The sequence below is a fragment of the Thunnus thynnus genome, chromosome 6 (genome assembly GCF_963924715.1).
Source record: "Thunnus thynnus chromosome 6, fThuThy2.1, whole genome shotgun sequence".
Classification (NCBI taxonomy): Eukaryota; Metazoa; Chordata; class Actinopteri; order Scombriformes; family Scombridae; genus Thunnus; species Thunnus thynnus.
This window is the reverse complement of record NC_089522.1, coordinates 10087859-10104220: the sequence shown is the minus strand read 5'-3', so window position 1 is coordinate 10104220 and position 16362 is coordinate 10087859. Positions and strand designations below refer to the sequence as shown.

The 16362-nt window shown below is 40.3% G+C and overlaps 2 protein-coding genes across 4 annotated transcripts in view; one reads left to right on the top strand and one right to left on the bottom strand.

Moving 5' to 3' along the window:
- Positions 1-13334, top strand: part of cep104 (centrosomal protein 104) — a 35717-nt gene extending 22383 nt beyond the window's left edge. For all 3 annotated transcript variants that reach the window (XM_067591621.1, XM_067591619.1, XM_067591620.1), the window contains exons 14-22: positions 1559-1759; positions 2842-2937; positions 3246-3333; positions 4210-4282; positions 4397-4509; positions 4647-4781; positions 6201-6268; positions 9471-9558; positions 10794-13334. In XM_067591621.1, coding sequence (XP_067447722.1) covers positions 1559-1759; positions 2842-2937; positions 3246-3333; positions 4210-4282; positions 4397-4509; positions 4647-4781; positions 6201-6268; positions 9471-9558; positions 10794-10924 — 993 coding nt within the window. In that variant the 3' untranslated portion in view covers positions 10925-13334. The remainder of the gene's footprint in view (positions 1-1558; positions 1760-2841; positions 2938-3245; positions 3334-4209; positions 4283-4396; positions 4510-4646; positions 4782-6200; positions 6269-9470; positions 9559-10793) is intronic.
- Positions 13335-13538: 204 nt separating this feature from the next.
- b3gnt7l (UDP-GlcNAc:betaGal beta-1,3-N-acetylglucosaminyltransferase 7, like) lies at positions 13539-16043 on the bottom strand. Its single transcript, XM_067591623.1, has one exon. It carries the CDS (start codon positions 15607-15609, stop codon positions 14374-14376), a length of 1236 nt encoding a protein of 411 aa, XP_067447724.1. The 5' UTR covers positions 15610-16043; the 3' UTR covers positions 13539-14373.
- Between the last annotated feature and the right edge of the window lie 319 nt (positions 16044-16362).

The following is a 16362-nucleotide window of genomic DNA, read 5'->3' as shown; positions in this document are numbered from 1 at the left end:
GAAGCTTTTAAGTGTGGAGGAAAAAATGATAATTACAAGTGTATTAATACTTTGATGATCATTAATCCAGTGTAGAAGTGTGATCAACTGATCAGTTTTGAGACACGGTGACCCTGATTCTAGGAAGTGTAGTTATTTGAAAAGTGGAACTAAATGCAAAAACCGGTAGTTTTACGAGACAGGTATGACACCATATGTGGTATTGTTATAGATTATCTTATAGGAACCAAGTGTCTGCAGACAGAGAAGTATGACTACACACAATGTCCTTGTGTTGACAGTTGTGTTGGGCGGAGGCTGGAAGTATAAAGTGTTTGTGTGAGCTGTTCAAGTTGCTTTAATTATTTATTAAATGCAGTTGAACTGCAGGAAAAATACTGTGTCTCTGGTATTTATTTGCCTTTGTCACCTAACTAGACAGACCGACTTTTCAGCTGCAACGACACAAGCCCTTTTGACAGCTCTACAGTGTTAGCCCAGCTATGGTTTGAACATTTTTCCTTTTTCCTCCACTGTTACCAGGGTGATCTGCTCTGAGGCAGGAGCCAGAGTGAAAAAAGGGGGTGATTGAATTTCCTGTAATTAAAATGAGAAGTGGTCAGCAGAGACAACAGAGAATAATGGTAGCCTGTCCCTGAGCCTGTTGCGCAAGGGATGGGTGGCCTTTGTGCATAGTTTACCTTTGGATGTTAATGTTCTCTGTTGGCGGGATTTCCATTGTATTGCGACTCTCTTCACAGGGATTATGTCGGATAATTGGCCCTTTTTACGTCATGATGTGTACTTCTCTCAGAGGACTGCCTCAACAATGATGTTCTTATGCACATGAAACTGGACTGATAGAACAAATATTGCTTCATGAAACACTTTTGTAGAATTAAATTCTATTTAAAAGCAAGATGCTCTGAATATTGACTGTAGCCTGCACTTTTTCCTCACCATAGAGTATTGTGGGTAAGACAAGGCAAGGTTAACTTTATGCCACCTGTCAAACACAGGCAATGTAAACTGCTTTACACAAGGCCAAAAATGCACTAGAACAACATTTAAAAACACAATAAAGGTTAAAAAAAAAGACAGTAGAGAAAAAAATCAAAGGCAAAGGAATTCAGTAGAGTTTTTCATTTACATTTGAAAGTGGCTAAAGTTGACGTGCATTTAAGATCATCGGGAAGTCGGTTCTGTCTGTCTTTAGCTGATTGCTGCTCCCCCCAGAGAAATCCTTTCTTTTCTTTTTTCCTAAAGATCTAAAGGACCAACAAGAAAAGATTAAACAATAGGAATAATGTGCTCAGTCCTCCTGGAGTTTGTTTGAAAACCAGGAAGTCGAATAATAGAGGTCCAAAAATTGAACCCTGGGGGACTCCACGTTTTATGCTGATCCACTCAGTTCTACCAATGGCAGCAACATTGCCCCTGCCTTCCAGATATAGATCAATGTTGAAATTACCTAATGACATACTGGATGTTTTAACAGTAACATCCTCAGTCAGTTACTCAACATTCTGTTACTTTTCAGCGTTCACATGTTAATAGAAAGCTTTTTGTCTTCTGTCAGTTCTGTACAGCGGCGCTGGAGCACAGTGCGTCTGCGGTTCGAGAGCTGGCAGTCCGCATCATCTTATCCATGTACCAGCAGCACAGAAGTGCTGTTCTCAGCTACCTTCCACCCAACAATGCTGCCACACGGAAGAACTTCCTCTACAAAACCCTCTTCGATGGCTTTGCCAAGATCGATGGAAAGCTGGTGGACACTCAGGCAAGAAGTGTCTTTTTTTTCTTCACTGCGAATTAATCTCTCATTACTTGACATACTTGACATCTTCGTCACTTTAAAAGGAGATATTAGAAATATCCTATTTATACATATATAACAAAACATATATGTAACATTCTAACATTTATATGGCATCTGTATTCACTGTGGTAAAATTATGTGCATCAAACTGCCAGCCAAAGGGTGTGTTCACACTGTTCTGTTCAAACAGATTGTTGTCAGCGAGGAGCAGCTGGTAGATGGCAGACTGTTAGACGTGGCAGATGCGAGCAATCTCTAAAGCTGAAAAGAGATGAGCTTTTAGAGGAGAATACATTATGTCATGTCTTTTTATTTTTTAAGCTGGCAGTAACAGGGAAGAGGATGAGGGGTTTCATGTTGCACAGACAGCTAATTTCTTCCACTAAAGCCAGCACTGGCACTCTCTCTCAGTCTTTCTTTTACTCATCTGGTTAAACAAATAAGCTGTACTTGATCCATGCATGTGTCTGCTGATGGTATCAAGTAGATACAGTGTTTCACTTATTTCAAAACCTCAATTTCATCACCAACTATGTGAAATTGCACTACCAACAAACCAGACATACTTTTTTCATTTTATCAAAATCACACAGCATCTGTTGTTGTGTACTTTTTATCACAAATGTAGCCAGTAAACAAGGAAGCTTATGTTCCAAAGCTGGCATGGTGCAATATTTTTTTACCATAAAGTTTGTGAGTCACCCAATGACCAAACTTAATTTCTTACTGGCATTATTAGAGACCTAGCGTTCCCATTACGTAATGGTCATGCTGTTGAGTAGCGCTCAACTTCTAAAATGTCTGGTCTCATCTGTGTGAGCTGTTGCCAACACAATCACACCACATCACTGCAGCTCCAAGTCTGCAGAGCTGTTAGCTGGCGTGGTGAACAAGAAAGACCTGTGACACTGAAATTATAGCAACTATCTATTGCAGAATGAAGAAGAATTGGGGAAAGAGAGAAGAAAGGAAGCAACCAGAGAGGAAATGATAGACAAATTGACTTTGACTTTGAGGCTAATGGCTTGTCACTTTTCACCCAGACTTTGAAGAAGGGCGGTGGTCAACAGGATGGGCAAAGGGAGAAGGAGGAGATCCACGCACTTCAGGAGCAGCTGGCTGCCTTGAAAGAGATCACAGTAGGTGGAGCTGTCATCAGACTGCAATTACATCACCTCTCATAATGGCTACTACTTTGTATTTATGACTCCACACAGACTTGGTAGAAGCTTTACACTGTAGGTGGTCAGAAACTCAGTTATTCACATGTACAGATAACATCATTCGTACATTATATTATTATACATGAGAGTCTTATGAAGAGCAGTTCCACCATTAATCCACAACTGACAGATAAAGTTGTGTAGAGGTTTTCTTGTGTGATAGCTTGTCTTTTTAGAAATGTGCTCTCTTACATTCATTCATATTTGTCTGTCTGCTTATAAAGGAAAGAGGCAATGAAAGCACCAAAGGACAAATGGCCAAGAAAGAAGTTCCCAAAGTTGAAAAAGAGTCCCAGAAGGCTGGTAAAGCAAGTATGTGCACAATCAGACAGACACGTCTCAGTACCTACTCGCATTGATTGATTTATGTCACAAAACAACAGTATGGTGAAGATGCAGTCTTTTGAGTCATGCAAACACTAATGCATTCAGATGTGACCTGCTCATATGAACAACCTACTATTGTAGGTCCATTTAACAACTTTCCAAGTGAAAATTTTAAGGTATCTTCAAGGTCACAACTTGTGACATAAATGGAAGTCTGTTTCTTTTGTCCCTATTCTTTGTTTTTGTTTCTTCAGAAAGGCATTGAAATGCAAAAAAACACTAATCATACACTGACCATTTTCAACGAACAGAAGGATCCTCACAGCGTTTACTTTTGTTGTCCCAGCAACAGTGTCCTCAAGAGTTTAACCACTTGAACCCCAAGTATGGTACAAACAAAAGATCCATTGGAAGGCAGTATATTAATATCTAAGGCATGACACTGAGGCTACCAATTATTTCTTCTGTGAAGCTATAAACAGAAGAGTCCAGGCAAGCCACACCAATAACCCACTTAACAGCAAACATAGCAAGAAAATATAAGAACATCTTGTTGATTACAACTTGAATTTAGATTTTATTTTAACTAAAAAGTTTTCATTTGTTGCTAGTTTAGTTTTGTGGTGTATTATTACATTTGCCTGTGTATCCTCACAACTTGGCATGAAGGAATCACTCAAGTCATCAAAGCTTACATGTACAGAGCTCTGTAAACAAAATTATGCTCCTTACAAGTCTGGCATGAGTCTACTCTGCCTTTACATCATTTTTAAGTTCTGTAAAGTCTTTAGTTGGTTAGAATTGTGGCCTCCAGTCATGACAAGTAACAGATACTGTCTTCTTAATCTTCTTAATTTCCAGCTGTCACAAAATTGCCCCAGAACGAGATAGCACACTCTGTAGACGTCCAACAATCTATCACTTATCTGGACAAGTAAGTAACTCATCACCCAATGGAGACCTACAGTAGCGCGCAGTTAGTGTTCCAGTACCAAGGCTGATTCTTTTATAGTTTGTTATCTGATATGATCTACACACTCTGTTTCAGCTTGTGTATATTCTGCGGTAAAAAGGATGAGTCATTCACAGAGGATGGATTGGACCTTCACTACTGGAAAAACTGTCCTATGCTGAGACGCTGTGATGAATGTAGACAGGTAGGTTGTTATATTTTCAAAAGGGTTGGCACATTTTTAATCCTCTTGAAACAAGGAAGGAAGGAATCAGATGTTTAATCATCACATCAGTAATAAAGCTTGAAGACTTTGTGTGCAGCTCTGCGTTGTGTTCGCAGGTAGTCGAGATAGCCAGCCTCACAGAGCACCTACTGGGTGAATGTGAAAGCAGTTCCAAGTTCAGCCAGTGCCCACGCTGCTCGGAGGCTGTGGCCACTGAAGACCTGTCTCGACATGTCCAGGGTCCCGCCTGCAACCGTGAGTTCTCAGACTCTCATTTGAACATTTCTGAAAATGTTTTATGGTTGGTTTGTTTGTTGTTTTTGTTTTGTTTGTTATTTTCTTTTTTAGAATTTTTTTTTTTGCATTTTGTCCTTATTGGAAAGTGTAGATTGACCCCGGGAAGATGATAGGTGAGAGACGTGGTTCTGAGAAGTCTTGTTTTCAGCATATCTCAGACCAAATTTCAACCAAAGTACAACAACTCGCTTTGAGTTGCTTTATTTGAATGAACCTCCCACCTGTCTGCAAGTCTTCTCCCACCTGTGTACCGTGCGCTCTGCGCTGGTCACCAAAGTACCACACAGACAAGCAACAAGTTTCAAGGTCAGGAAAATACCAAACTGTTGGAGCGCTGTTGTTGGGCTTCCATGAAAATAGTCCCCAATATGATAAACAGCTTAAATGATGGCTTCCTCCATTTTGGATAGTCAGCACTGTCAAGACGTCTGTCAAGTTTGCAATATTTCAGACTGAAATTCATTTACTGATTGATGTCTTGTGAGTGTTTCATAGCTATGAGGCTACTTGGGTTTGTCTTGTTGCATCCGTCACCCGAGTTTGTTGACTTGGTCTCCAGGAAGCACCTTGCCTAACTGCCGTTGATTGTCCTCCAACTCCAGTTATCATGATTGCTGGCAACTGCACTTGATATTACCCAGTTTATGAGTATAATAAACAGTTTATTTAATTTATGTCTCACATTTTGTCAGAGCATTTTTTTTCTAATAACTTGTACTCAAAGCTCACGTTCCCTCTCTCACAGAGCACACAAAAAAAACTAAAACAAAAAAATATAATTTCCTCATTTAGATTAACCATTACATTCGTCCTAAAAAGACACATTTCCTGAAACATTGATTCACCAACCTTGGTTGAATAAACATACTTCTACTTATCTATCTTTCATCCTGGATTTTACCTTGATTCTTCCCAGCCTGAATTTTTGAAGCTGACCTTAGTTTATCCCACAGTGCTGGACACCTCTTGAAAACATGCTGATCCTGAAAATATGCCCCAAGTGTTTTCACAATGCTTCTCAAAAGTCAGTGTGTTTCATAATGTTGGTTCTGTAAGTTTTCTGTAAACTACCGAGCCCTGTCGCCAGGATTTACTATCTTAAAGCTGACGTCACCTTTTCTTTTTTCTTTGTTTACTGTAACTGTACCTACTAGCCTGAAGAAAGAGAGCAGGTCTCTTCAACAGACAATGAAATTTGAATTGTGAGTTTGGATAGATTGTGCTAACCTTTATGTTCCCATTCCTCAAAGGTGCTTTGTTGTCTTTGACAGTTCTTCCTAATTGGTGTAATTTTATCATTTTACTCTTTGGTTTTTTTAGGGACCTTTTCCGTAATTGTATAACAGATGGCTTAAAGGTGTTGTGTTTCTGTTTCAGCCCCCACCTCGGGTAAAGGCTCCAACCACTGTCCTTTGTGTCACAACAACTTCATGCCTGGAGAGGAGGTGAGATTCTGTGTCCTTTTCATCGATAAATCTATAAAGAAAATTTTGCAGCAGAATTTACACTGGACCACTAGTACAAAGCTGCCTCCTAGATAATAAAAATATCCATCTATTATTTTAATAGTCAAAAAAGGAAAAAAAAGCTGGTGGTAACTGTGGCTTCCATGAAAGGAATAGTTAAACATTTTAGCACTTAAACCTTTTGCCGAGAGTTAGATGAGAAGATGGATGCCACTTTCATATGTGTGTGTGTTAAATATGATGCTACAGCCAGTACACCGTTAGCTTAGCTTAGCATAAAGACAAAATACACCTGCCAGCACCTGTAAAGCTCACTACTTAACATGTTATATCTTGTTTGTTTAATCAGTACAAAAAAAAGGGTGAAACTACAAGTTGTGGTTTTAAGGTGGTTTATGTGCCAGACCATTTCTGGGCGAGGCGCAGTGACTTCATTGTGTCTGTAGTCCAACAAAAAACCGCCCTTAAAACCAACTTGTTTTTATAAAGATTGAACAAATGAGATATAATCTGTAAAATAGAGAGCTTTAAAAGTACGTAGATCTTTTTTTTTTTTTTTTTACCATTACAGAACCAAGCTAACTGTTCTGTCTTCATGGTGAGCTAAGCTAACCGTCTGCTGGCTGTAGCTTCACATTTAACACACAGATATGAAAGTGGTATAAATCTTCTTATCTAATTCTTGGCATTAAGGCTAATAAGCGCATTCCCAAAATGCCAAACTATTTCGTTAAGGTTTTCACAAAACATGGGCGTGAACTTCACGCTGTGTGCTTTTCTCTTTTCCTTTTATATCGACACACAAACTAGAAAGCATCTAATATAAGGCTTGAGGAGCAAACAGGTGTTGAGGTAAAATACCGCTATTGTTAGCTCCAAAGACTTCAAAGGAGGAGAAGCCTTTGTTCCTAATCGTCTGTTTCATTTGTCTCAAGATGAAGAAAATACCACCACATTCTTCAAATTCTTGTTAGTTTTAAGGAGAATTGAAGACAGACATGTCAAGATTAACTGTGTATGGATAAGACAGATATTTGATAGCAGTGCTTTCCCTAAAACTTTTTTGTAGAAAGGGTGATTGAGGATAATGCAGTTCTTTCTTAACACTGAGCAAAAGTTAATCATTCTGAAATTAGACCTACTGTTAGACGTACTGTCCTTTAATTCCAGCTTTAGTGGCAGTAGTGGTTTCCTGCTGTGGTAGCTCACCATTGTGTATTATACGGGCAATATTCGATCTGTAACAGGAAATGGTTGCAGTTAAACATTTACTGGATATCTCCACTTCAATATTAATCAATTAGGAAATGTCATCAAAATGGGTATCCGCATATTATGGGCATAGACTCAATACAACCTAAATATCGAATGTAATATAATATAACCACAGGGAGAATAGTTTATCCTTATCTCACTTAAGTAAACTGCTCATATCTCAGCACCTTTGGAGCTGCTAATCCAACACTAATCCTTAGTATCTGTCTACTTTCTGCGTGAAGAGAAGAAGAATAAAGTGGATATGTAGTGTGCGAGATTCTCTGCCCCACTGAAAGATGTAACAATCGAGCTGTCTTTCTTTTCTCGTCTCTCGTTGTGGTTTCTGTCATTGTGGAGTCTAAATAATGCAGTTTGTCTATCAAAGAGCCACTCAGCCAGCACCCGCCCCACCTCTGTCTGTCCCAGTTAGCAGCAGCAGTTAGGCAATAAAACTTTTTGGACAAAACTCAAATACAAGAATCCAAATGGGGGATTAAAACCTCTGACTTCAGTTTGATATGTTGTGAGTCTTGTAGGAGGAGATAATATCATGAGTCAGTGATGAAACATAGATATATCAACCAAATTATGGTACTTCTGTGCTTGCTATGAGGAACAGAAAAGTAAAGAGAGTTACCCACGTTCAACTGTGAGAGCTACTGATGAAAAATCACAATACAAGACTCTCAAGAAGCTGTAACCAGATGAAAGCCTGATAGTTTGACAGAGATCATTTATTACTTAATGCATCTTGAACATAGAACTGATTTCTGATTTGATTCAGACGGAAAGCTATGAAATACCTGATAAACAGAAAGTTGTGAACAAAAAGTAATAACCCTTTTTTTCATATAAACAAAGGTCTGTTTTGCCATATTCTTTTGCCCACTTATACCAAACAATTAATGATTTGACTTCTTGCTGACAAGAAGTAACGTATTTTATGTTAATAGAAGCAGTAGCAGCAGTTAGTTTAATGTATAAAAAATAATAAAAAATGAATAAAATAAAAAAGTAAAAAAGAATAAATATAAAAAGTCTGAAGAAGAAGAACCATAAGAAGTAGTCTACATTTAGTAAAGCTTTGAACATCACTGTCTTTTTGGTGAGACCAGAATCGTGTTGCCTGCCTTTTTTTTGAGAAACACCTGCTGTGATTTCACTGACTGGTGTGTCTGATGTTCATTTTGCTTAGAAGTCTAAATCCATTGAGAGCAGTGCAGCAGCATTTCCCCACATTATTAGATTTAGTGTTAAATCTTCCTCTTTTACAGAATACAGTTAGACTTCTGGCAGTAAACGCTCAGCTGTAACTAATATTAATGATGACTCTGTTCTGGCACATCTAGCTGGAATACAGTCTTAATTAATGATATTAATTACACTTGTGTCGTTCCTGTTATGACATAATGTCTGTTGTGAAAGAAGTCTGTTATCATTTGTTACTGTGCTTATTAAAAATCAATATGTCTCTTTGTCTGCAATGTTGTTGGTCTAAAAATAGTTTTAGGTAAAAATAAAATGAATTGTTAATGATTACACATTGAAATTCTTCAACATTGTGTTGTCTTGAGTGTTAGCTTATCAGTCATTATCACTGCAAGCCACATACTGTCCAAGAAGGTCAAGATATGACACATTAAGATATCATATCCAAATGTACAGTGACACTATGTGATTTCATTCAAAAACTGATTTACAACACGCCGTCTCTCACCTCACACACCCTTAAAAAAAACCTCCAGAAAGTCACACTCTCGTTGCCAGAGTCCTGAGTGTAGAGCCAATGAAAGACTGCAGTGTTAGTGGGAGGGAGGGCAGCCATCCGGGCCTTGACTGGGCCTACAGTCACTCGTGGTTGTCCCGATCGAGAAAGTACCCAGGAGAGGAACCGACTCACTGAGCTACTTTGTCCCTGTTCCAGGCCTGGAAGGCTCACCTCATGGGCAGAGACGGCTGTAAACAAAACTCACGCAGGACTGCGGTGTCCCAGAGAACCCAGCCAGTACAAGGTAAAGCATTCATAGTCCCTCTGCTTACACCTACCTCCCCAATGCTCAGTGAGAGCCAAAGAAAGTGCCCATCCTTGTTGGTAAAATTTCATGTTGCAGCTTTTCCTGCCTCAGAGTACAGAATGAGGAATATAAAAATAGCGACATATCGTTTGGAGTTTGCATATCCATTTTTGGTGATATTTCACAATCATAGTAGTGGTTGTAACTGTTACTGCTTAGATAGTTAATTAAAAAATTAAATGAACTGTCTCAGGCCAGTTTTTTTTGACTGTGTTGTACAGGAGTGAAGATAGAGAAGTTGCCTTCTGTGGCATTTCTAACAGTCATGATTTGGCAGCCTGCAAAGAGCTAGTTTCTCAAGGTCTATTTACAGGTTGCCACATCATTACACAATGTTTATTGTGACAGTAAACATAATGTCAACAATTATTCTTTGTTACTCAGCTTATCAGAAATCAGTCCCTCTGTTAACAATGTTGTAGGTATAAGAACAACCCCCCCCGCCCCCCCAGGGCGTCCCCCAGCCACTCAGATCTTGTGTCCTGATCAATCTACTTAATAGATGACAGCATTAACAGTTGTCACACCACAGTAAATGTGTGGCATTTGATGTGTGAAATATCACCTCCGCCCTTTCCCCCCTAACGTTCATGTTTAAATCTATAAAAGTGTATTCATTTTGTATGATGTTAGTGAGGTTTGTCTTCATTTCAAGCGAGATGTTCCACCTCTGCTATGAAATACTGTGGGAAAACTTGCTTTTGCTTTTTTTTGTAGCTGCTAAATCCTCTGCACTTAGAGTTGACTACAGTTTTCACTGCAGGACTTGCAGGAGTATTTTACAGTGTGGCCTTGCTACTTTTTCTGTTTACTTTCTGTGTACTTTTTTCCATCACTGATGTTTTCCATCACTGAAACGTTTTTCCTAATTCCACTAGTAGGTTTACAGGAGACAATTAGTGGCTTACTGTAAATTGAAAGTAAGCCTTGTGATGTGACCACAGTACTCAGTAACCTCACACTATTAATTAGAAGAGAGCATCTCTCACAGTATGTAGCTGCATCCCCACCAGCTGCTGACGGCATGAAGCTTTCCTGTTTATATTCAAATCAGAGGTGATGCAGGCTGTTTTGTTTGGTGGTAAATAATACACAAGAACACTGGAGTTCCCTCTGTGTTAAAGTTCTTACAATGGTTTTCATTTTGTGTGTGTGTGTGTGTGTCTGTCCAGGCAGGGCTGTTGGTGGAGCCAAGCTGAAGCAGGCCTGGTCGGTCGGGGCCAGAGCCAGGCCTATGGGAAGAGGAAGCCGGATCCCGGCCCTGGCACCCCTGGCCAGAGGACATACACCAGGGAAGCGCTGAAACTGGTTTGAAGCACCCTAGGAACCCCCACCAGCACCCAGAGGAGGAACCCAACAGCAACAAACACCCTTGTAATAGCCCCGACCCTAATCCACATATTTCCTGCTCCCATGTTCCTGCATAGAGGCACTTTTAGAGAAGACATCCGATAGGTTTCAGAGGTATGAAATAGGATTTTAAAGGCCAATACAGACTTTTGATTGAAGCCACCAATGTGTTAACATCTTTTTTTAAGACTGTAAGAGAAAAAGAAGGATTGTATGTATGTATTTGTGTCACATATTCACTCAACAAGACACTGTTGATTTACTGTATGAACTCAAATGAAATTCTAGTCATACGAAACTCCACACAGAGAAGAGACATCTAGACTCACTGAGATTAGATCTTTTGTCTCTTTTGTCTATACATCTAGCCTCTGGCGTCACACAACTACCGGGAAAATAAACACGAGCACACTGCTGTTTACTGATATCTCCTTACAGATTTACTGATTTTTAAGCCTTTCACTCTCATTGTGAGAAATTTTACAGCGTAAATGGAGGTAGTCCATTGATATAGTATTTCACTTCCATAAAGCTGGGAGACTCACATGAGATAGACTTTTTTTAATCCATATGGATTCTACATTTATCATAATGTAGTCACATAGTGTGTTTTTTACTCTGTAGTGTACTGTATTTACCCTCTGCCATTTTATTTGAGTGTCTGAATTCTTAGTGCCCTCAGAGTCCCACAATGGAACAACAAAATAATGTTTGTGACGTATATGCTACCCCACAACGTGATAATTCACATTTTATAGATGTGCAAAATATTGTTGCGCAACTCTACATCTGTCAGTGATGACGCAAAATGACGATAATTCACAAGTGTCCGAATTCTCAGTTTACTGCTTACTTAAGAGTAAACTGCTGAGTATCTGTTATGAAGAGAGAAGTGAAAAAGTGAATGAGGGGGAGATTTTGGACACAACCCCTGTCTGTCCGGTAAATACCCACGACTTATAAACTCCACACTTCCAGTTTGTAACACAGGCTTTCTATGTGTGTTCAAGCCCACGCCGAGATAACCGCGATGACATCATCATCAGAGGGGTATTATCTAAGACTTGACAAAGCTCCTCCAGAGCCATAGAAGACATTTTACAGCTGTTTTCACAGGCTGAGTGGCCCCTTTACAGCTGCACAAGGTGTCTAATGCTGCTAAAAATATGAACATTTAATGGCAAAATGGTAAAAAATGGGCAATTTTACCTTCAAAAACTTTCTGTATGTTAGTAAAAACAGCATTTAGACCACAAACTCTCCAGTAAAACCCAGGATATAGATTAGGGATTTAGGTTGAGAGCTTCCCATAGACAACCAGCGTAGCGTCAATCAGTTCTTCAATAAATATGTAATCAATCAATGCATCTTATCAGAAGTGAGTGATTCATACAAACACTTCTTGTAAAGCAGTAATGATAGGAGAGAGGGAATGAGGTTGAGGTTTAGTTAAAGCAGACTTTCTGCTCCCGTGGCAACACTCCAGCTGCAAATGCTTCAGTCCCAAAGCCATCGACGACCTGAATGTAGCTTTACTGTCAGCTTCACCTCTGTTTACATGTTTCTTTTCATTTCTTGTCTTAAGTTATATATTATAGAAAGAATAAAGTAGCACTTTGCCAAAGGGAAGATGCTTCACTGCTGAATTTCCAGTATATACATTATGGATTTAATTTATTTCCCTGCCGAATGCCTACTGACAATCTTTAGCACAGTTTTATATGCTCGACTAGTCTAGCAAGAGAGACGACAGAATTATTAAAATGTAGAGAGGAGCAGAGTGGAGATGAATGTAAACAGTAGAACTACTTCTGTTGAATATCACTGATTCCAGCAAACAGTTTCAAGCACTTCAGTGGCTTTAAACTGAGAAACGTAGCGTGACAATGATTCACATGATGCATTTTTATCACTATGTTACTACTTATATTGTACTACGCAGTGTTATGATGATGATTGTTGATTGTAATATAACTGTTATTCATCTACAGCCAAGTCAGAATGCACATCTGTGAAACTCTCGACTGACAGAAACATCCTAAAAATTGAGATTTTTTACATATACTTTTGCAAATTGTTATGTTAGTAGTGTGAATTCTTTATAATTATTGTGTGATAGCACTATCTGTTGTATTATTAGAGTAAACAACCTCAACATAGATGATGTATAAAAGAGTATACTTGGTTTCTATCCTCCCAGTTCATCACGTTGGCTTTAATATGTTTCTGTATTGAGAATAATTGCAACAGTGGATATTTTGTTGGGCTTTTATGTGCGTAGCAGTCAGTATTTTCTGAATAATAACTATTTTTTTTCTGCAAAGGTATCTGTATTTGTTTAAATAAAGCTAGATTAAGCTGAACATTGCAAATGTGGTTTCACATGCCAGATACTATTTAAACTTAAAGTTAGCTGCGGCTAGCACCTCTAACAGTACGTCTGTTTCACAATCTAAAGTTAGATTGTGAAACTAACACTACAGTATACAAGGACACATACACAGAAACACATATCAAAGCAACGTGCTGTTCACCACCACCAAACAAATGCTGCAACATTCATTCAGTATGTTGACAGAGAGCTCCGGTTTTATTTACACTATCATACATTAATCTACAGTATGACTGTACAGCCCTTCAGCTTCTTTGGTTTTTGGACTGTTTCTGAAAATCATACACAAATGAATAAACACTTTGAAAATAAAAACTGAGATAAAACAATATATTAACTTTAAAAAAAAAACCCAACAACCTCAAATCATTTGATTGTTATAATTTCAGCACCCTACACAATAATCACCCGGCTATAAATGCACCAGTTTGTTGTGTGTTGAGTGCAGTGAGTCCACTACGTACTGCGAGTGTAGTGGACTGTGACAGAAATCCTGAAATCAGAGAAATTACGATAAAATCAGCAGTTTCAGTAGAACACTTGGATGTACAGTAACACGTCAAGTCTTATTCATGCCTGCACAAACACGCACTTAAACCAGTACAACTGAATACCTTCTATTAAATGAAATCTGTATCTGAAGACACCGGAGAGATGAGACTGAAATAGCCCCAAGAATCAGAAACCTAGAGACATTTCTTTGGTGTTGACACACTGCGGAGTTGTGTCTTAGTGGTTGGAACATCAAAGTAGCAGAACATACAGTACAGTAGTAAGAGGAAGTCCAACCAGAACACTGTTTTGATGGAAAAGTATATTTTTATGATGTTTTTTTGCCTGGTGCAATAACCCCCCACCCCCCAAACTACACGACTGAGCAGATTCAGTGAAAAAGTGTAAAAATCATCAAGTATGACCATTTAAAAACACGAGTCTTCTTCTGTGTTTTCCATCTATCAGTTCAGCTTTGGTGAATTGATTTACATGTTTGAACATGTTTAAATTGACAGTCATATCGAGGTCCTTTGCGCACAAACCAGGTCCTCATTGTGCACCACGCTCCACATCCGGAGCAGCTCCTGCGCGCTCAGTTTGTGCACCACGATGAGGTTTTTATAAAAGCAGGGCTCGCTGTTCATGGGGCTCACCCTGCGCCTGGTGATGCCGAAGGTCCTGAAGCCCGGGTGCATCTCAGGGGTCAGGTGGAGCTTCTGCAGACACATCCCCAAAAACACATCGTCAATGGGGTACAACTCCAAGCCCTCTGAGACCACGAAGAGCCTCCTGGCCAGCTGGGAGGACATGAGAAACCCCCCACCCCCGGCATAAGGGGGGTATGGCTTATCATAAAGCTCTTTGGGAATGTAGTATTTACTCTGCCTGTTTCGGATCGGGATCGCCTTGGAGATGGTGTCCCCAACAAACAAGTCGGCCTCTTTGCGATCCTCAACTTTGAAGCCGATGAGGTCCAGCAGGTTGTGCGTGTTCACAAACACATCATCATCTCCTTTGAATATGAACTGCACCCCGGAACAGTAGACGTCGAACCATTTGAGAAAGTTGACCTCTTTGAGGGTCAGGTTGAAGAAGGTGTCCATGAAGTCCCACTGCAGGATGTCCCCGTATATCTGGTCCTCGTACTCGATCAGCTTCTGGAGGTTCTTGGTGTCTTTACCAGTCGTCGGACTTCCCAAGAGAAATAAAGTTCTGATTTTCTTCCCATCCACGGTGTGCTCCTTGCCCCAGGTTTTACGCACAGCCTCCCGCCGGTCGTGCTGCTCGATGACGGACTTGACCACCATGAGGAGGTGCACCTCTCCGTCCGTGCACTTTTCCGGGTGGTTGATGAGCATCGGGAAATACCTGCAGTGTCTATGCAGGACAAACTGGTGAAATCTCGGGTCCAATCGCCGGAACCAGTCCTTGGTCCTCACCGTCGCGTCCTCGCTGCAGTTGAGAACCTGCGCGTCCCAGGATGCCGGAGTCCCGTTAGAGACCCGTTGCGCATCCAAATCGCTGCTGAGTGCCGGAGAGTTTGAGCTCCCCAAACTAGTTTTCACAGCCCCCTTCTTTAATGAAAAACAGTCGGATCCGCACCAGTCAGCATCCCTCATATGTTTAACTCCCACTCCATCCTTCTCCGCCACTTTCAGCTTGTGGATCATCAGAAAAGACGCAAAGACAAGAGACAGACTCAGCAGCGGTTTCAGCAGACCGACCCGCTTTCTCCGGGAAAAGTGATCCATGGTTCTCACTGTGGCGCACAGAGACCCTCAGATGCTTTCGCCTTCATAGTGTTTCACAACTGTGCGCCTGAGTCGAGTCCACCACCGCCGTCCCTCCTCGTTTAGACATCCGAGGCTGCGTCCTCGGCTACGTGACAGCGCTGACACTGAAGTGGCCCCGGGGCCCTTTTTGGCCATGACGGCGCTCAGTGGAGTCACAGGTCGTCTCTCGGTGCAGGACAATAATGAGTGATGCGCAGCATGGCCCCGAGCTTCTTCTCTGCCCTCCCTCTACACAGACTGACCTGCTGCAGGCTACGTTTGGCTCACACCCTGAAACCCCCTCCTGTCCCCAATGTCCCCTCCCTCTCACCATCCACACTGATCCAGGACCGGCTGGTTTTCCATTTCTCTCTCTGACACACACACACACACACACACACACACACACACACACACACACACACACACACACACAACTGGTGTCCACAAGTATTTGATGTCGACCATCAAACTAAAATTAAACCGCCTTATAAGCAATAAAAAGTCTGTTTATCCATCCAGTTACATGTATGTTGCTTTTAAACAGTCTGTATCTACATAAGAATAGAAATAATAATATTCAGAAATAAAATACAATATAAATTATTTAGACAACAAAATAATGAACTTGCAAAATTTATTGTGTCACATTTTATTTGACTATATACAACTTGGCTAGAGGCGACAGACAGATAAATGATCACAACATACAGTAAAAGAAACATTACAGAG